This window comes from Ailuropoda melanoleuca, chromosome 7 (genome assembly GCF_002007445.2).
Source record: "Ailuropoda melanoleuca isolate Jingjing chromosome 7, ASM200744v2, whole genome shotgun sequence".
In the NCBI taxonomy this organism is placed as follows: Eukaryota; Metazoa; Chordata; class Mammalia; order Carnivora; family Ursidae; genus Ailuropoda; species Ailuropoda melanoleuca.
Genome location: NC_048224.1, coordinates 58364741 through 58384390, shown reverse-complemented (window position 1 = coordinate 58384390; position 19650 = coordinate 58364741). Strand labels below are relative to the sequence as shown.

Genomic DNA, 19650 nt, shown 5'->3' with positions numbered 1-19650 from the left:
TTCCCTTTAGGGCTGATGGAAATCTTCTGCAAAGGGGCCGTGGAGACGATGGAGCAACGCTGCGGATTTACTTCAAGCCACAGCACTGCACGCTTCCGAGCATTAAACGGTCACTTGGATGCCATGTGTATTGTCCCACCCACCCCCCAGAAAAGGGGAGAGGCTGGCACTCCTGTCTTGATCTCTGTCGCCAGACCCCTGTCAACAAAGCAGACAAACGGGTCTGGGGCTCTGGAAGGGAGCACGACCCTGGTCCTCCCACGGCCACGCCTGCCTCCCGCCCCCCACCCTGCCAAGCAGCATCAGGGTCCTCCACGGCCGGCCGAGGGCTCGAGGGCTCGCAGGTGGGAAGGGGCCGCGAGGACGAGGATGCAGGCAGGTGCTGTGTTTGCAAACTTTACAAACACTGGAGTGTTTTGTAAACAGTGGCAAGGCTGGCTCAGGGGCCCACATACTGGACGGGGCCCAGCCCTGGTCTTCGCGGTCTCTGTGACATCAGGACAGTCCTCGGGGCAGGGCACGGGGGCTCCAGGGCGCCGAACCTTGCCTCCCGCTCCTTGGGATGGGGTCATTTCTGGACGCCCTGTTCCTTGCTGCTCCCCACCCCCCAATCTGATCTTTTCAAGGGGATTCGACATGTTCTGGGATTCCACAGGCTCCAAATTGCCAGCATCCTGCCGAATTTCTCCCAAAACGCACAGCTGCTACCACGAGCAACTTTCTTTTGAAGGAAATGCAAGATGAGGGAGGCCTTGCCCCTTCGCAAAGCACCCTGAGAACGTAAGGCTTCGAGGAGCCCCTTGTCTCCAGAGAGAAGCCCACGGCAAACACTGAGGATGCAAAGCTCACAGGCCCAGCACAGCACACACACATGCACACAGATATGCACCATATGACACACGCGTGCAGACACACAACATGCACGTACACATACAACATGCATACGTGTGTGCACGGAACACACACAACACGCATGCCCTGCCTTCCCCTCCCAAAGGCTGCTGGGAAACGGGAGGGCACGCCCAAGAGGAGGTGGGGGGGTTCCTGGTTGCAGCCTCTCCCTCCTACCCGGAGCCTCCGTCTCACCTAGATAAGGCGGAATAAAGGAACAAGATGAATGGCCCTCCGAGCCATTACTGGTGCTGAATGCTAACTGACAGTGATTCATTTGGAAAGTTTCTCCCCTGGGGAGAAAGCCCTCCTTGGGGAGAGGGAGGGAGGGTGGTGGGCATCGTCAAAGGCCGGGCGGGGCCTGCGGGGCAAGCCGGAGGAGCAAGGGCACCTGCCCCCACTCCGGAGCCCGGTTCTCTGTGCTCAGACACAGTCCTGGGAACCGGTGCGACTTCTGACGGGAGTTCGGTGCTTTGAAATGCAGGGGAGGCTGAGCGGGAGTCTCAGTAGGAGGTGGAAAGGGAGGCAGCAGGGGTGGAGAGAGAAGAGCAGGGGGTGCAAGGAGAGGAACCCCACATCACAGGGACAGGGCAGACGCCAAGGGACTGGCGTCCAAGGGCAAGCCCACCTCTCCAGTCCGGCTTTCCTGGACCCACCGCCACTCTGTCTGTTCCCCTGCAAAGCGCTCCTTGGATGCCTCCAATCTTGCTAAAGCATTTAGTAACCACCTTCTGTGTGCAGACACGGGGCAGGTCAGGTAGAGGTGAGAGGGAAGAGGCCCAGGTGCTGATGTCCTGTGTGACCCAGAGCCAGCCACTCCACCTCTCTGAGCCCTAGCATCCTGTTCCATCGAGTGTGAGGCTCCAAGGGGCCCATATAAAGAAGCCCTATGCTTTGGGGCTGGGGTACAGTAAATGCTCGGCAGAGTGTGGATAAGAAGGACGAGCCTGTCACTCTCACGGGGCCTTAATGCGCCACAGTCCACGCCCGCCCTGCTTCCCTCCTTGACTGCACACAAGTCTCTTCAACAAAGCCAAGCAGGCCACAGGCCAGGCCTCCCTGCCCGGGGCCGGCAAGGGGCCAGCCTGAGCGCTCATTCAGTTTTCTGCACTCTGCGCCTCTCCTCCCTGGAGTCCCCCTGCTTGTCCTCCCCTTGGAGGGGCCTAAGTTCCTTCTCCATTCCTAATCAGAACCCATTCTCCAGAGAGGATCCAGCGAACTCCTCAGCGCTGAGAAGTGAGTGATAAAGCCTAACGAGTTACCTACATCAATAGGAACGTAAAGTCAAAGGAATGACTCCCTAATGGTGGAATGTCAAGTTGAATATTTTTTATGACATATCAGGAAACTGAAAACCTACCATGAGAAAAAGAGAAAACATTTTTTTTTTGCAAGAGGCCTTTTTTATGTTCACAAGAGCTAGAGCGATCATCCAGCAAGTTGCAAAGAGATAATCTCCAAAGTGCCATTAGCTACTCAAAAACAAAACAGTGGTCCCACTGAAAATGTAAACACTGTACAAAGGGGCCGCAGCTCTTCCAGATGAATCAGACCAGACTCTGAGCCCGGCTTGCAAGGTTCACTTACCCACTAAGCCTCCGAGGCGGATGCCGCCCTCCCTGCATGATGAGAAGACCAAAGCTTAGGAGGGGAGCAATCTGCCTGGTCGGTCAGGCATCTGGTAAAGGGCTGGGTTATTCTGCCCACCCCCACTCAAGACAGAACCCAAAGGACCCCAAAGAGAGAAACCTGGAGACAGAAAAGGCTGGTTGGACCCAGCCCTGGTCTGCTCTGGCGTAGCGGAGCTCCGCTGACGGGCCCACAACCCCAGTCTGTGGGGACTGGGGGGGCTGCTAGGCCAGGATCCTGGCTCCCACAGAGTCTGTGTCCAGTGAGGCCGCTCCCCGTTCACAGGTGCGACTTCCCGCTGTGTCCTCACGTGGCCAGAGGGGCGCAGGAGCCTCTGGGGTCCCTTCCTGCAGCTCCACCCCACGACCTCCTCCCCTCCCAAGGGCGACCTAACACCTTCACCTCGGGCGGGGGTGGGTTTCCACCCATGACTTTGGGGGGGACACACACCCAGCCTACAGCGGCCCCACACCCTGCCGGCAGAGACTGAGCCCACGAGACAGAGAACTTACCAGCGCGGTAGAAAGGCCGGATGCCACCCAGCTGCCTGCCCACCGCCGGCCCTCGCTGGCTGAGCCCCCCAGCCCTGGCCCGCCACCACCCCACGCGCGCCGCGATGCTCCCCTCCCCGACCTCCTTCCGAAGGGCTCGGCGAACTCTCATTTCCCTGCTTCACTGGCACCATCTTCCAAAGTGATTGAGATTCTAACACCATTAAGCATGATTTAATTTGCTTTTCCTAACGATTAGCCCACAGTATTAGGACATCTCTCCTTTTCCACTTGAAAGACATCTGAGGGTGATTTCCACCAGTTAAATTAATAGGGAAACCATTAGAAACGTTAGAGAAATCGGTGCCTCCAGGTCGGCTACAGACTATTTTTACACAGAGGAGGACCGCGGTCCTCGCTGCGGCAGAAAGACAAAACGGGGCGGAAGGCCTGCGCGTCATCATCTCGGTCCTGCGTTTGCAAGCGCCTCTGTCTTCCATCGAGCCCACGCCCAGCCGTGGCCCCCCTACCTCCATGACCGGGAAGCACCCAGCCACCCAGGCCTGCGGCACCCGTGGGAGACGCTTCTGTGCACTCACGAGCCGGGGCCACGTGGGTCCTCCACACACGCGTCTCGCTCGCACCTCGGGTCCCCACGGGGCTGAGGTCATTTCCATTCCCGTTTTGTCGATGACTGAGGCCAGCAAGGTGATGTAGCATGACCAAGCTCCCCCAAGCCCGGGCCTGTGTGACGCCAGCCCATTCTCAGCCCCCAGAATCCACAGCCTCCCAGCAAGCAACAGCCGTGCTCTCGAATCGTCTCCACCCCTTGACTTTCTCTTCCCTCCCCTCGTCGCCAGCCTGCCCGCAGCTCCCATGGTTTAGGGCTGCGCTCTCCACAGCCGCCTCCTCGCCGGCCTCCCTTGCTGCCCCGTCTCTGCATTTCCAACGCTCCCCCGTTGCCCAATGGAGGGTAAAACCAGCCCTGTGCCGGCTCCGGAACCTTCCACGGAGGAGCACGTAGCCGCCCTTCCCGAGCTTTTACGGCCAACTGCGTGGCGGGTACTCATGAGAGACGGAGGCCACTGGAAGCAAAGCAACTCCCAGGCCCCCCGACCTGCGCAGCTGGGCAAGGGGACCCGCAGGCACCGCGGAGCTGCCTTCTGTGACCTGCCCCAAAGCCACACAGCCCTGGGTGGGGCTTCCCGAAGACCAGGCACCCCGACTCCCGGCCCAGGGCCTCCCTGTCCCCAGTGGCCAGGAGGGCGGGCCGACTGCCCTGCCTTTCTAACCCCCAGGACAGAGAGTGCTGCTCACTGAGGAAAGGCGCCAGGACACTGGATTTTTCTTGAACATTCCTCCCATCTTGGGAGGGAGAAAGGGCACTCAGCCATTTTTGCCACCAGCTAAAATATTTCAGTCTCAGATGAAGAAGGAATGCAAGCCGGAAACAGCACAGAGCTCCGTGCCAGATGGATGCGGTCTGTCTCAGGGAGGCAAGACAAACAGGGCACTCCTGGCAACCCTGCGCGGAGAGGTGCAAGGCCCCGCCCGCCCTCCGCCTGAGCCCAGAGCCGGCTCCTGCCAGCTTCAGACCCTGGACGCCAAAGGGCCCCAGTGTGGGCCCGCCCTCGGGCCAGGCGAGGCACTCCCATGTGAGGACCCTAGCACAGGCCAGGGGCCAGGCTCCCCTAACGGTGCACAAGCGCCCCCCAATATTCAAATGCAGCAGCTCACACGGGTGAGGGGGGTTTCTATGGAGGCTGTAGCCTCGTCTGGTCGTTCTGAAAGACTGGACTTGGGCCTCCCCTCAGCTGGGGCCTGGGCTCCCAGGGCCAGAAGAGAAAGGCCAGGCTCTGCTTTGGACCCACTAGAGGGCCACAGCAGGCCCGTGTCCCCATCGGCACACCGAGGGTTCGGCCAGAAGACTGCTGAGGCCCGCTGTTGCAGGCGCAGGCTTCCTGCCACGGGGACCATTCCTCCCCAGGTGCCCGACCTCTCAGCGCCCCGGCTGACCCTCCCAGGACCCCGTGACACAGAGGAACCTTGGGTTGGCCTGGGGCTGGGGCTGCTGTCATCGTCTGAGCTCCCTCTGCTGCCTCCGCACACCTACCACCCTGCCACGGTGCCCAGTGAAGACCGGCTGTGGCCTCCACACTGAGAGGGCCCTACGTGGGGTCCTGGAGGTCACGGTCCCCGTGGTCTCCAAGTATCCTGCACACACCCGAAACGAATACACCCAGCTCCTAACTTCCTGCCTGCCCCCCTCCTGGCCGGCTGCCGCATCCCCCATGTGGGGCACTGCTACCAAGTAGGGATCAGAAACTCTAACTGGAGATGTAACTCATAATTAGCCTTTGATTAATTAAAAATGGGAAAACTAATTACTTAATAAATGTCGTTTGCTTCATTTGCATAATATTTGAAAATGTACGATCCTAAGAGGAGAGGAGAGATATTTGAAAGGGTCCTTGGAGGGCAAAGCCAGCCACATGGACCCAGCAGGTCCCCTGACGACCTTGGCCCTCAGCCTCCAAACTCCCACATGCGGGAGCAACCGCCCCCACCCCACCAGACAGCAGACGTCATAGGAGTAGAGGCTGTGGGCTCGGTCCCATTCAGCACTCTGTCCCCTGCATCTGGCCCAGCTGGACACTCCCTCAGTGGTTGTAGGAGGAAGGGAGGGAGGGAAGAGGAAGGGGGTGGCCGCTGAATGTCTAGAAAGAGAGCTGAGTCTCGCTCTACGGCTACTAGCCTCTGGGTCTCAAGCCCAGATACAGCAGGACCCACGTCCTGACCGCTGCCTGCCAGAGCTCAGCCCTTCTCGGTGGTGACATCAAAGATGCACGGTGCCTCCAGTCTAAAGAGACCCAGGAGTGTTCGCCTTCCCTGCCCCGACCTGCACTGCACAGAGCAGGAGACCAGGCTCAAAGGTGTCCACACCCTCCATGCCATGCACAACAGGCAGCCAGGGGCCACCGAGGTGGTGCCACCAAGGCTGTGGTCACAGCCGCGTCACTCCCAGGAGGGCCCCATGACGGTCACCGTGCTTACAAGGCTATGACGGCCCCAGGCCAGGGACGCACATTCCAAGGACAGCAGGGGACGGTCCCAGTCCTGGCTGGACCAGCGTGAGGGGCCTGGCCTTGCCCTCACGCACCAGGCCTTCTTGTCTGCGGACTCAGCCGAGTCCGCCCGTGTTCGCGTTCTCCTTGCACGTCCATGGAGCCTCCCCATCGCCACAGTTACCAGCCGTCCCTGAAGCACCAGCCTTCCTATCGGCCACCAACGACCCTAGTGCATCTGGGAGCAGCCCCTCAGCATCCCGGGGGCCACCCCGGGGAGCGGGTTCCGACGTCAAAGCTGGCCCACCGCTTTGCCCCGAGCTCCCCCCGCCCCACCTGCTCCGTGCGGAAGCCGGGAGGCAGCCCCGGGCCTGGGCAGGCACAAGCAATCAGCCGGTGACTGATACAAACCTCCGCGGAGCCCGTCTGCCGAGATGTTCGTTCTTCATGAAAATTAAGCCACGAGCACTGGACGTGAGGGCTGTTCTAACAACGTCTGCACTTAGCAGTCAACCTGAGTGCTTCTGGCGCTGGCAGGTAGAGTGGCAGGGACGGTGCCTCTCTGGTGCCAACCAGACAGCCCACAGGGACCAAAGGAGCTCCAGATGCCACGAGCCCCGGGGCCTCCGTCCGGGGCTGGTGAGGGGTCTGGGCACCCTTAGGTCTCAGTTCACTGCAGCCACGGGAACCTTCTCCCCCTGTTCCTGGGAGGTGCTGGGGCAGCCCCCCCCCACTCTACTGGCTGAGCTGGGGGAAAAGGACACCCGCCCCCGGTCATCTCTCTTTCCTTGGCTCTGGCAAAGCTGTGACCCCAGAACCGTCTCCCTGCCTGGGCTCACACACTTCAGAAAGGGGGCATCAAGGTACCCAGTGGACCAAGCGCCCCAAGCAGGGATGGTGCTGGGGATGAGTGACGTCTAAGGATGGGGATCTTGAGGCAGGTGAGGCGGAGTCTGACCGGGCAGACTCTTCTCGGACGCACCAGCAGATGTGGTCGCTCTGTGGACGCTTCTCTTCCTGCCCTGCGGCCGGGCGCTTCTGTTCCCTGACTTCAAAACCAACCCCGCCCTCCCTCTAATACATGCTCAAACAACTCTCTACCAAGGGTGCCGAGACAGTCCGATGCCGAGGACAGTCTTTTCCAAAAATGGTGCTGGGACATCCGGATGTCCACGTACAAAACACAGTACAGGTGGACACCGACCTCCACCACGTACAAAAATTACTCGAGACAGATCAAAGACCCAAATGTAAGATCTAAAACTATAAAGCTCTTAGAAGTAAATGTAGGAAGGGGCGCCTGGGGGGCTCCGTCGGCAAAGCAAAAATGATCAAAATGATTGATTTTATGTGACGTCCATTTTATCACAAAAAAAATTTTTTTTAAAGAATTAAAGTCAGAGCACCCGGGTGGCTCCGTCGGCGAAGTGTCTGCCTTCAGCTCAGGTCATGATCTCAGGGTCCTGGGATCGAGCCCCACATCAGGCTCCCCGTGCTCCCTGCTCAGCGGGGAGTCTGCTTTTCCCTTTCCCTCTGCCTCTGTGCTTGCCCCCCCAATATAAAAATAAAATATTTTTTAAAAATACAGATATAGGGGCACCTGGGTGGCTCAGTCGTTGGGCGTCTGCCTTCGGCTCAGGGCGTGATCCCGGCGTTCCAGGATCGAGCCCCACATCAGGCTCTTCTGCTGTGAGCCTGCTTCTTCCTCTCCCACTCCCCCTGCTTGTGTTCCCTCTCTCGCTGGCTGTCTCTCTCTCTGTCAATAAATAAATAAAATCTTAAAAAAAAATACAGATTTAAAAAATAAGGAAAAAAAGAAAGAAAGAAAGTCAGAAAGGACCACCCAGGACACACAGCCCCGGGCGCCAGCCCAAACTCCCGAATCCGTGAATAGGGCAGAGGGGTGGGGAGCCTGCACGCGGCACCCTTTTGGGGATCGGGGAGGGGATAAAGCTTTCGGAACCGCCATGGGGCCTCTCCCCGAACACGGTCCTGGCCGCACTCCTTATGATTCAGGGGAGGTGCCCCCCAATCCCAGACCCAACCCTGCTGCTGGTGCGTGGTCCCTGACGGCTGCAGAACCCTCCTTGCCTTCGCGAGAACCAATACTGTCCGAGAAGGCCCTCCCAGGGTGCCAAGAAACGATGCCTCGTCACAATTATTTCCATTCTGCTACTTTTTCCCTGCCTCCGTCTCTGCATTTTTGCTGCAAACATCAGATTGTCAGGCTTCAACAGAAACAATGTCTTGGGGCACTGGGGAGAAACAATTAGCCAATTAATATTTAATTAACTGCGGACAGACAAAAAAGGCACGCATGAGTCACAGCAGGCTGAGCTGAGAAACGCTCGCTCTCAGCCGCTTGGGTGGGGCGGTCGGGTAAAGCCAGACACAGAAGAGAGAATGACAGATCAGCGCGGCTTGCCCGACACCCACGGGGACAACAGGTGCGCCCGGGACGACCACCACCAAGGGGTCATCCAGGCTACAGTCCGCTCACAGATGGGGAAACTGAGCCCCAGAGAGGCACGCAGCCACCTGCCCTTGTGCGGCAAGGCCTGGGCGCACCCTCCAGGCCCATCACCTCCCACCGGGCTTCTCTCACGTATGACTGCTGCCGCCACACGCACCCCGAGTCCAGGGCCCCCAAGTCCTCTCTCCCTAGAAGTGAACTGTGAGCAAGAAGGGTGTCAACAGTCTCGGCCGGACCTCAGCCAAGGCCCCACTCGGGGACCTCTCGGGCCGGGTGCGGGCACCACCACCTCCCTGGGACCCCACCCAGGGGTTTGCAGGCACCTTCCCAAGGGCCCAGAGGCCCCTGGCTTCACACACAAGACCTGACCACTCCACACTGCGGGCAGGCCCAGACCTCGCAGCAGGGCTCACCACACCTGTTAACTGCAGGAGTCCATACTGAAACCGAAACGCACCCTCCCACTCCCTCCGCCACACGTAGGCTGTGTCGGGAAACGGCTCACGTCTGCAAGAGAGCAAAGAAACCACTCCCACCCCAGTTAGCAAACAGAGGCTCAGCAGCCAAAGTGCCTCTTCGACTCTGCACAGATGTGTGCACACATGTGCATGTGTTACGTGCATGCATACAGGGAGTGCACACGTGTGTGTGCATGCGTGCGTCTAGCTGCCCAGGTCTCCGGAAAGCGGGTGGGCTCCTCGCGGCCGGTACGGACAGCCTGTGGACAGTAGGACGCACTGTTTGGAGCAGAGCCTCGGAAAGCCAGTGCCACCAGCCCCGCACGGCGCCCTGCTGGGCCTGGGGCTGCCCCGGCTCCACAGCAGTCGTATCTGAGCAAGTAATTAGCGCGCAGTGGACTCCGAGAGCAGAGCTCCTGGCCAAGGACACGCAGGCGGTCACTGAAGTGTCAGTGTCTGCAAGTCATCAAACGAGCGGCAGAGGCCTGCAGTGAGCGCCCAGGGCTCTGCTCTCAGCAAACGAGGGATCAAACACGAGGAGGAGACGGGCAAACGCGGGGCAGTGCAGGGCCAGGGTACAAAGATGAGGGGTGTGCGATCGATACCCTGAGGCTGCCTGCTACCTCCTTCCCCGACCAGACAGCGCCCAGGGGACCCGCTCATCGATGCAGACGCTAAACAGAGAAATCAATGATGGGGCTGACGCAGCACAAGCTGAACGACGGGGCTGGGGGAGGCTGGTGCTTGGTGGCAGGAACCACTGGCCACACCCCGCCCCCTGCCAAGGCCACCAGCCACCTGCTCCGTGGGGGTGGGGACGAGGGCACCACCCTGAGAGCTGCGGGCTCCGAAACCAGCGTGCACGGCCGCACCCTGCCAGGTCGTCCGCCACAGTTCTCAGAGGAGCGGCCGAGCTGCAACCCCATTTTACAGGTGGGGAGACTATGGCCCCAAGAGGTGAGGTGACCTCTGAATCCAGCTTGGTGCCATCTGGGCCCCATTCCGTCTGAAGCTCTGAAAGCTGTCTCAACGGCTCCATTTCTACCTGGCTTCTAGAACCACTAGCAGGGCCAAGAAGCCCCAGGACAGCGGTGGGTGGGATTGCTGGGAGGAGCAGAGGGGGTGACAGCAACAGCGGGAACAGACGGGAGGTCTGGCAGAGCAAGCCGGTTCCATCTTGTGGGCCAACTCCCCAGCAGAGTGCTGGGGTGCTGTGGTGTGTGCTGACAGGCTCAGTGCGAAGACACCTGGCGGGGGGGATAAGGCGGCTGGGCTGGGGGCGCTACACACTGGGAAGGGGTCTCTGACGTGTGTGATGGAGCGCCACCCGGGGGGAGGTCCTGAGGGCCACCAGATGCCCAGTCTCCCCGAGCCCTGGCGAGGCAGCTGACCCACGGAGGGCGTCAGGGCCCCTCGGAAGGTGCCCCCACACCCGTCCTGACTAGAGGCTTCCCAGGCTCCTTCTGTAAGATCCATGTATTCGTGCAAAGGCAGACTGGTGCTCCAGTGTGCTGAGGTCGATTCTAGACACCTGGGAGACGTCAGTAACCAAAGTCCCCATGGCCAGGAGGCGGATGGTGACAGACTGTCACACGGAGAAAGGATGAGTTGCTTCGTGGCAGTCCTGTGCACAAGGGAGCCGGCAGCAAAGGGGGCGTGCCACCCCTCTCAACAGTGAGATTTGCACAGAGACCCCACAGAGGGCAGGAAGGTGGCTCTGCAGCTATGGGGAGAATGTTCTGGGCAGGGGGCGGCCTGGGGCAAGCCTAGGAAAGGCAGTGAGTGCGGCAGGAGTGGGGAGCGGGGCCCAGGAAGGGCAGCTCCCTGCAGGCTGGGGTTTACCTCCTATTCTGTGAGGTGGGGTGAGGACCCCCAACGTCACGAAGCACCGGAAGATCACATGAGCCAGGCTGCGGGGCCAGCGCACAATCAAAAGGAGGCGCTGTCACTCGGTCCTAATTATTCTCTGTGCCCTCCAGGGACCAAAATACCCATAGAAAGCCACAGAAATTCTGTGGTCTCACCAAGATCTTCTCTCCAAAATTCCCAACCAGCTTGCAAGCCGGGGCCATGGCATGGCGTTCCCTGGAAGATCCAGCCAAAGCAGGCCCCCCGTGTGGCCTTCCCACGCCCCCTCCCATGCTGGGCCCTGTGTGTCCGACAGAGGGCATGACGGGAAAGAGGAAGGGTCCACATGCTGGCGGGATCTCCCATCAGCAAGCCCCGGCTGGCTCACATGCCCGACACTCCCCCACCCAAACTTAATCCCTTTAATGTGAGAAATACCAGGGGAGCCACCAAAAAAGGAACGACTTCCACAACCAATTTTCCAGAACCCTCAGCTCCTGCTGGATGGAGCCTGCTGGGGGGCCAAGCAGGAAGAGAAACAAACCACTAGTAAATGCAGCCGGGACCCACACTTCACGTCCTAGCTGAGACCGCATAAGCCACGCAAGGGGCCACACTGTCTTCATCTCGTCTCTGCAGAAAGGAAAGCTCAAGGAGCCCAAGCCTTTGCGAAGTCTGGACCCCCACCCGGGTCTAGTGGACAGGAAGCCCCTCTCTCTCCGCCAATGACCTCCACCACCTTGCTCCAACAGAACCCACACGAAAGAAGGCTCCAGAAGGAAAGCACCTGGCCAGCTTCCCCTGGTGAGCAGGGCTCGCTCCTTCAGTGGCTGGCCACACCCAGAGCTCCTGCAGCCCTCGAGGGTCTCCAGGGGTCCACCTGCCCACGGCCCCGCCAAGGCCTCTGCCCAGGGTCTCGCCAGAGAGCAGAGAACCCAGCCTGTCCCTCCCAGCACTCCTCCTGGGTTAAGTAAACACCTTCTGAGGCTTCGTGGGCCCCCAAACACCAGCTCCCTCAGCACCTGCCCTGCTCGGCCCACTCTGCCCCAGCAGAAAGGCCAAAGGAGAAGCCCAAGGACCAGGGGGGCGGGCTGGTCTGCACATAGGAAGAACGTGGGAATCAGCCCCAGCTCTCCACAGCGGCATCCCCAAAGAGAGGGGCTTAGCCTTTCCCTTAACAACACAAGCCGTGCTTCCGGTGCATGGATCTTCCCCACAATGAAATTGCAGAGGAAAACCTCCAGTGTCATGGCTGAGAGGTGGGCCAGAGCTGGGCAGCTTCTGGAAAAGTTCTAGGGTTTCCAGTCTCTCCTTTTTTCTACAATTGGTGGCAAAGGAGCTAATCTGGGCCTCTCCTTGGAGGGCAAAGGCCATGCCAAGTCTTTCCTTCCCTTTTATCTCTAGCATAGTAGTGCTTCGCAAATGCATGGTAAATTCAGTGCTTAATGGCTGGGCGGGTGGGTAGATGGATGTGTGGCTGGTGGCTGGGCAGACGATGTGTGGCTGGGTGGCTGGGTACATGGATGCGTGGTGGGGGGGGTAGGTAGATGGGCGGGTGGCTGGGTAGGTAGATGCGTGCATGGGTGTGCGAATGGGTGAGTGGGTGGACAGAGAAATGAATGAATGCATCAATGCCTTTTCGCCCCAAGGAATGACTCCAACCACACTGAAGACAGGAAGCTGAAAAGCAGTTGCTTAGAAAAATAAAAATGAAACCAGGACAGGGACAGAATCTGAATGCAACAAACCTTCTTAAATGACACACACACAAAAAAATAATTGGAAATGTCTAAGGCAGCCTGAGACAAACTAACTCTCTATTCCATAAGGCTCCTTTCCACTCCTGAATCCCATGACTGCAGGTGGAAGAAAACCAGCAGGAAGTGAGAAGGAAACCTGCCCCTCCGGGCCCTGGCCCTGCACACCCAGCCCGGGCAGCCTCCCGCCAGCCAGTCCCAAACCCTTCCCCCAGAGGAAGCCTCAGCATTCCCGTCCACACAGGCTCCAGGCAGGTTCCGGCAGGCAGCAACCAGACCTGGCTGTAGACATCACTCCTTTTGGCCCCCTGTCCTCACCCACCCAGGAGCTGAAGGGTCAATTCTGACCCCCTTGAGCGCTGTGCTCAGTATCGGGACGGCCGCTGCCTTCCTGCCGGCTGGCTGGGGCTCATCGCTCCGGGGCCAGCAGCGAGGGTCAAGGGCAGGGCAGAGCGAGAGTCGCATCTTCATGGTCTGACATCAGCGAGGGCCACCAGGCCCATCTGGAACAGCCAGGCTGTGCCGACTGAGCTCCTTGAGGCCAAAAGGCAAAGCCAGGCCCGTGGGAAACCTGCATAAACATCCCTGAAGAGATAGACAGAACCTACGCCCTGTCTCCGTGCCCAGATAGAGCTCTGCACAGCGACCTCCTCGCCAGGCCCATCGCAGGAGACAACACCTGAATAAAAGACCAGCCATGCTCCTTCCCGCCAGCCTGCCAGCAACGTGCCTGCCCGTCCACGTCTGCACCCTGCCCAGCGCCACACTCCAGGGGTGGGACAGTCCCGTGCGTCTGGGTACCAAGCAAAGCAGGCCATGGGTGCTGGGGCTTTGCTTGTGCTGTGTTCTTCCAAGGTATCCCATCCCTGGACAACAGGGGGGACTAGCCAAGCAAACAGATTTGGGACAGTGGCCCCCCACGGGGAGAGCACGACCCAGCGCCCCAAGCCTCTGCTGGCCCCCAGCTTGGAAACGCTAACCACAGGTTTACCACAGGAAGAATCACGTGCAGGACAGGAGGAGCTCAACGAGAAGGACACTCTGCCAGATGGACGGGGAGGACAGGGCAGGAGGGGCAGGCCAGGCTCTGCTGGAGCCCCAGGTGGCTCCCACACAGCCAACAAGAGGCCAAAGGACCAAGGAGAAGGGAGGTGAACAAGAAGGGTGAGCTTCCTGGGACGTGTGCCAGGGGCTTAGCACTCCAGAAACGCAATTTCTCCTTCCTGCTCAGCAGACCTCAGAGGGCGGTATTCTTACCGCCAGTTTACAAGTAGAATTTGGAGAAACTGAGTCAGTCACTTGGGCATGGCTGTTTGTTGGACTCGAACCCAGCCTGCAAGGGTCCGCAGTCCATGTGCTTAGCTCTCTGGCTCTGTCTTTCAAAGGTGCAGACTTATTTTATGAGTAAAATAATAGAGGAAAAAAATCAGAGGCCACAGATCTACGAGGGTCTAGCTCCGTTTTCAGCCAAACCTGGGCCAGGGGACAGCGACAAATGCCCAGCATTTCAGGAGCACCTACGGAGGGCTGGACGCCTCGCCGCCTCCCACAGCCAGGCAAACAGAGGTCAGAGGCACCGTGTCACCCGCCAAGTCATCCAGCCAGTTAGCACAGCCAGACTTTCGAGGAGTCTGACTCGAGGGTCACAACATGGAGAGCAGAGGCGGGATGGCGGCGCTCTCCCCGAGCCCTGCCCTTCCCGGAGCCGAGGGTCCTCAGTGCAGGGCATGAACCGAGGCCCCACACACAGCTCAGCACCAGGGTCTGAGGCATCACATCACCTCCATTTCCAGCAACCCCCCCCCCACCGCGACCCCTGGTCCAGATCCACTGCCCGGATCCACCGCCCACCCCTGGTTTCCCCAGCAGAGGCCACGGCATGGCAAAGCATCACCAATGCCCACCACAGTGCGATGTGGGCAGACTGGAGGCCAGCTCCAGCAGCGGCCTCCACGCCGCCCCTCTGCATGCAGTGGGGACAACACCCCGGAGCCAAGCTGCCTCACTGGAACCTCTGATGAGCACAAGGGGCACCCCCTTGCAAACTGCGTGGCCACACGGTTGGTGGGTCGTATCACGAGAGTTTGATCTAAATTTATGTATGTCTTACTTACATCATCGCATTCAGCCGTAGCAAATCAAAACCAAAATGGAATTACAGACTGGCTCACCTGCGTTTTAACCGCTGGCCGAGAAATGCACTTGGCCAGGCTGTATCCTGTCTTTTCCTCGACACAGTTACTGTAAATCGCAGTTGTGTGCGTGACTATATATGTATGTGTGTGCGTGCATTCCCCAGTGCTATGTGTGAGCGTGAGCAGTATACATGCACGAGTGTGTGTGCGCACAAGTGAAGAGAACATGCTTGCGTGCATGCGTGCTGGAGGCCCCTTCCCAGAGTCCAGAGTCCAGGTCCCTCCCCTGCCCAGGGCACTGCCGTGCAGGAGAACAGGAGAGGAGTTCCAATCCCTTTGAAAGCAGCCCCAGGGAACTGAGAAGCCCACCGACCGGAAAGGACAGCAGCATGACCCCATCCCACCCTCGGTGCTCCCGCCCCAGCACACGCGCCCCGGGGCGCAGGGAAGCACAGCGGCCTCGAGCCCCAGGCAGGGTCACCGCAGCAGCAGGGACATGAGTGAGCCCTTCCAGGGGGAGCAGAAACCACTAAGAAGTGGTGATCATACGGGGATGGGCTCCTGAGGGGGTCCCTGAATCTCCTTCCTAGCGAATTCCAGAACTCAGGGGCAGTACCATCATGCCAGGTGGCTTATGGGAAAGTCTTGGCTACTGACGGTAATCCTAGCGCCTCAAGGAAAGTCTCCTCTTGGAACAGACTTCTCAGCACTTGTAACAGCAAATACAGAAATCCCCCTGCATTTCATAAATCATGCATTCATAGCACATTTCCTCAAACACCCAGTCCCCGATAATGCTTCTCAGATAAATTAGGCAATAAATATCTTCTGATATTTCCCATCAGGTGGAAACTGGCTCCTCAGGCAGTCCGGGAAGCAGCGGTCTAGCCGAGCCTGTGCCAGCAGCATGGGGGGGGGGGGGGCCATGGTGCAGGGAGAGCGCACAGGGACTGGGGACCCCCCGGATTACAGGCAGCCCAGACCAGCTCGTCCCTCAAGCCCTCAGCCTCCATCCGTCAGATGGTATCATGGTCCCCATCCCAGCCATGTACAAGGAGCGACCTGGGACCACACATGACGTCTCATGTCGCTATGAAGGCAGGCTCACCTCGAAGCCAGCTCATAAATGAGCTGAACCACCGCCCCCCTCCACGCCCCGGCAGCCTGCAGACTTTGGAACTGCCCCGCCTCGGGTCCCTTGGCCAGACCCAGCAGACCTTCTGCAGGCCAGCTGCCAAGTGACACTACTGAGAACTTGGGGAGACTTCTGAGTTGTTTGCCACGGACCTAGGGGATCACCTCCAGGGAACCTGGGCTTCAGGTCATCACCTAACACGCTTGGAGCCAGAGGCCGATCTGCTTCCTTCCGGTGTCACCGCCATGGCACCTTTCACGCACACCACGATAAACACCGCACCTGCATCATCTCAGCCCCTCCCCCCAGGAGCTGGCACCCGCCCATCTTCCCGTCAAGAACTGGAGATTTGGGGCAGCAAGGGCCCCAGCTCTGTCCATGTCCACACCCTGCTTTCCCTCCACCCGCCTGGATTCTTGATGCCTGATCTCACCCTGAGTATCATGAGAGGCGGAGGGGCCATCCCGCCACCCTCGGCCCCATGCGCCCTTCTGTCTGTAACACAGCCCAGCCTGCACGTGCGGGACACAGGGGTGGAAAGGCCCACACGGCGCCGTGTTGGAGGGGCCAGGCCTGTCCCTTCCCGCCCCCCTGCACGAGCCAACACTCGGCCACCACGCACGGACACTGGGGAAGAGACCACTCACCTTCCCAAAGTCTCGGACATCGAAGAGGTCAAAGGGGTCAAACAGCTCGCTGTTTCTCAGTCCAAATTTATCGTGGCAGACTTTAAGGAAGGTACGGATGTTCTTCAAGCACAGGAACTAGAGAAGAGAAGAGAGGAACACTGAGAGCTGTAGGGTCTGTAAGGAGAGTGGCCGTCACCGCAGCAAACTCGGGCTTCCAGGTGCCGGCACAGATGCGCACTCCTGCCCCGGGAAGCCTAGCCCCCACCGGCCCGCTGGTCCAGACACCACCGGCGCCCCCGCTCACCTTGTCCCCTCATGACCCGTTGCCCCACACCCCTGCCCAGAGGATCCAGCGTGGACGATCAGGACTGGAAATACACTGGTCTTGAGGCAGCAAAAACAGAGCACGCACACACACACGTGTGTGCACGCTCGCATGCACAGACTTGCTCCCGAGGAAGCCGTCCCATCCGTGCGGGACCCCGGAATGGCACACACCCAGTCACGGCAGGAGGCTAGGGGGCGCACCAGGGCCAGAGTTCACAGACGCACATCCGGGGCGTCTTCTCCACCCGGCAACTCCACGTCTGAGCTCCCACCCACAGTGCGTTTGGCGAAGCAGCTGGCGCAGGAAGTTTGGGGTTGGGGGCTGAACAGTATCGCGGGCTGCAGTCCCCGTGGAGAAGGAGCTGGCAAAGAAGGCATGGGGGCAGCAGGCCAGGCGGCCCCGAGAGCAGGAGTTGGAGCGGCTCCAGACCCAGGTTCGAATCCTGTCCACTGAGTCCCACTTGCAGGACCNAGGAGTTCCAATCCCTTTGAAAGCAGCCCCAGGGAACTGAGAAGCCCACCGACCGGAAAGGACAGCAGCATGACCCCATCCCACCCTCGGTGCTCCCGCCCCAGCACACGCGCCCCGGGGCGCAGGGAAGCACAGCGGCCTCGAGCCCCAGGCAGGGTCACCGCAGCAGCAGGGACATGAGTGAGCCCTTCCAGGGGGAGCAGAAACCACTAAGAAGTGGTGATCATACGGGGATGGGCTCCTGAGGGGGTCCCTGAATCTCCTTCCTAGCGAATTCCAGAACTCAGGGGCAGTACCATCATGCCAGGTGGCTTATGGGAAAGTCTTGGCTACTGACGGTAATCCTAGCGCCTCAAGGAAAGTCTCCTCTTGGAACAGACTTCTCAGCACTTGTAACAGCAAATACAGAAATCCCCCTGCATTTCATAAATCATGCATTCATAGCACATTTCCTCAAACACCCAGTCCCCGATAATGCTTCTCAGATAAATTAGGCAATAAATATCTTCTGATATTTCCCATCAGGTGGAAACTGGCTCCTCAGGCAGTCCGGGAAGCAGCGGTCTAGCCGAGCCTGTGCCAGCAGCATGGGGGGGGGGGGGGCGGGGGGGGGGGGGGGGGGCCATGGTGCAGGGAGAGCGCACAGGGACTGGGGACCCCCCGGATTACAGGCAGCCCAGACCAGCTCGTCCCTCAAGCCCTCAGCCTCCATCCGTCAGATGGTATCATGGTCCCCATCCCAGCCATGTACAAGGAGCGACCTGGGACCACACATGACGTCTCATGTCGCTATGAAGGCAGGCTCACCTCGAAGCCAGCTCATAAATGAGCTGAACCACCGCCCCCCTCCACGCCCCGGCAGCCTGCAGACTTTGGAACTGCCCCGCCTCGGGTCCCTTGGCCAGACCCAGCAGACCTTCTGCAGGCCAGCTGCCAAGTGACACTACTGAGAACTTGGGGAGACTTCTGAGTTGTTTGCCACGGACCTAGGGGATCACCTCCAGGGAACCTGGGCTTCAGGTCATCACCTAACACGCTTGGAGCCAGAGGCCGATCTGCTTCCTTCCGGTGTCACCGCCATGGCACCTTTCACGCACACCACGATAAACACCGCACCTGCATCATCTCAGCCCCTCCCCCCAGGAGCTGGCACCCGCCCATCTTCCCGTCAAGAACTGGAGATTTGGGGCAGCAAGGGCCCCAGCTCTGTCCATGTCCACACCCTGCTTTCCCTCCACCCGCCTGGATTCTTGATGCCTGATCTCACCCTGAGTATCATGAGAGGCGGAGGGGCCATCCCGCCACCCTCGGCCCCCAATGCGCCCTTCTGTCTGTAACACAGCCCAGCCTGCACGTGCGGGACACAGGGGTGGAAAGGCCCACACGGCGCCGTGTTGGAGGGGCCAGGCCTGTCCCTTCCCGCCCCCCTGCACGAGCCAACACTCGGCCACCACGCACGGACACTGGGGAAGAGACCACTCACCTTCCCAAAGTCTCGGACATCGAAGAGGTCAAAGGGGTCAAACAGCTCGCTGTTTCTCAGTCCAAATTTATCGTGGCAGACTTTAAGGAAGGTACGGATGTTCTTCAAGCACAGGAACTAGAGAAGAGAAGAGAGGAACACTGAGAGCTGTAGGGTCTGTAAGGAGAGTGGCCGTCACCGCAGCAAACTCGGGCTTCCAGGTGCCGGCACAGATGCGCACTCCTGCCCCGGGAAGCCTAGCCCCCACCGGCCCGCTGGTCCAGACACCACCGGCGCCCCCGCTCACCTTGTCCCCTCATGACCCGTTGCCCCACACCCCTGCCCAGAGGATCCAGCGTGGACGATCAGGACTGGAAATACACTGGTCTTGAGGCAGCAAAAACAGAGCACGCACACACACACGTGTGTGCACGCTCGCATGCACAGACTTGCTCCCGAGGAAGCCGTCCCATCCGTGCGGGACCCCGGAATGGCACACACCCAGTCACGGCAGGAGGCTAGGGGGCGCACCAGGGCCAGAGTTCACAGACGCACATCCGGGGCGTCTTCTCCACCCGGCAACTCCACGTCTGAGCTCCCACCCACAGTGCGTTTGGCGAAGCAGCTGGCGCAGGAAGTTTGGGGTTGGGGGCTGAACAGTATCGCGGGCTGCAGTCCCCGTGGAGAAGGAGCTGGCAAAGAAGGCATGGGGGCAGCAGGCCAGGCGGCCCCGAGAGCAGGAGTTGGAGCGGCTCCAGACCCAGGTTCGAATCCTGTCCACTGAGTCCCACTTGCAGGACCAGGGACAGCGGCTTCGGCTCCTGAGGGCTGGCTTTTCAACCAGACATGTCTCCTGGGGTGTGTACCCTGACGGCATG

At 59.7% G+C, this 19650-nt stretch overlaps 1 protein-coding gene across 1 annotated transcript in view; it reads right to left on the bottom strand.

The window, feature by feature from the left end:
- The window catches only part of VAV2 (vav guanine nucleotide exchange factor 2), a 143825-nt gene extending 126609 nt beyond the window's left edge, over positions 1–17216 (bottom strand). Inside the window, exons 1-2 of the mRNA XM_034663750.1 lie at positions 17064–17216; positions 16530–16646 (exon numbers count right to left, since the gene is read on the bottom strand). Coding sequence (XP_034519641.1) covers positions 16530–16646; positions 17064–17216 — 270 coding nt within the window. The remainder of the gene's footprint in view (positions 1–16529; positions 16647–17063) is intronic.
- Between the last annotated feature and the right edge of the window lie 2434 nt (positions 17217–19650).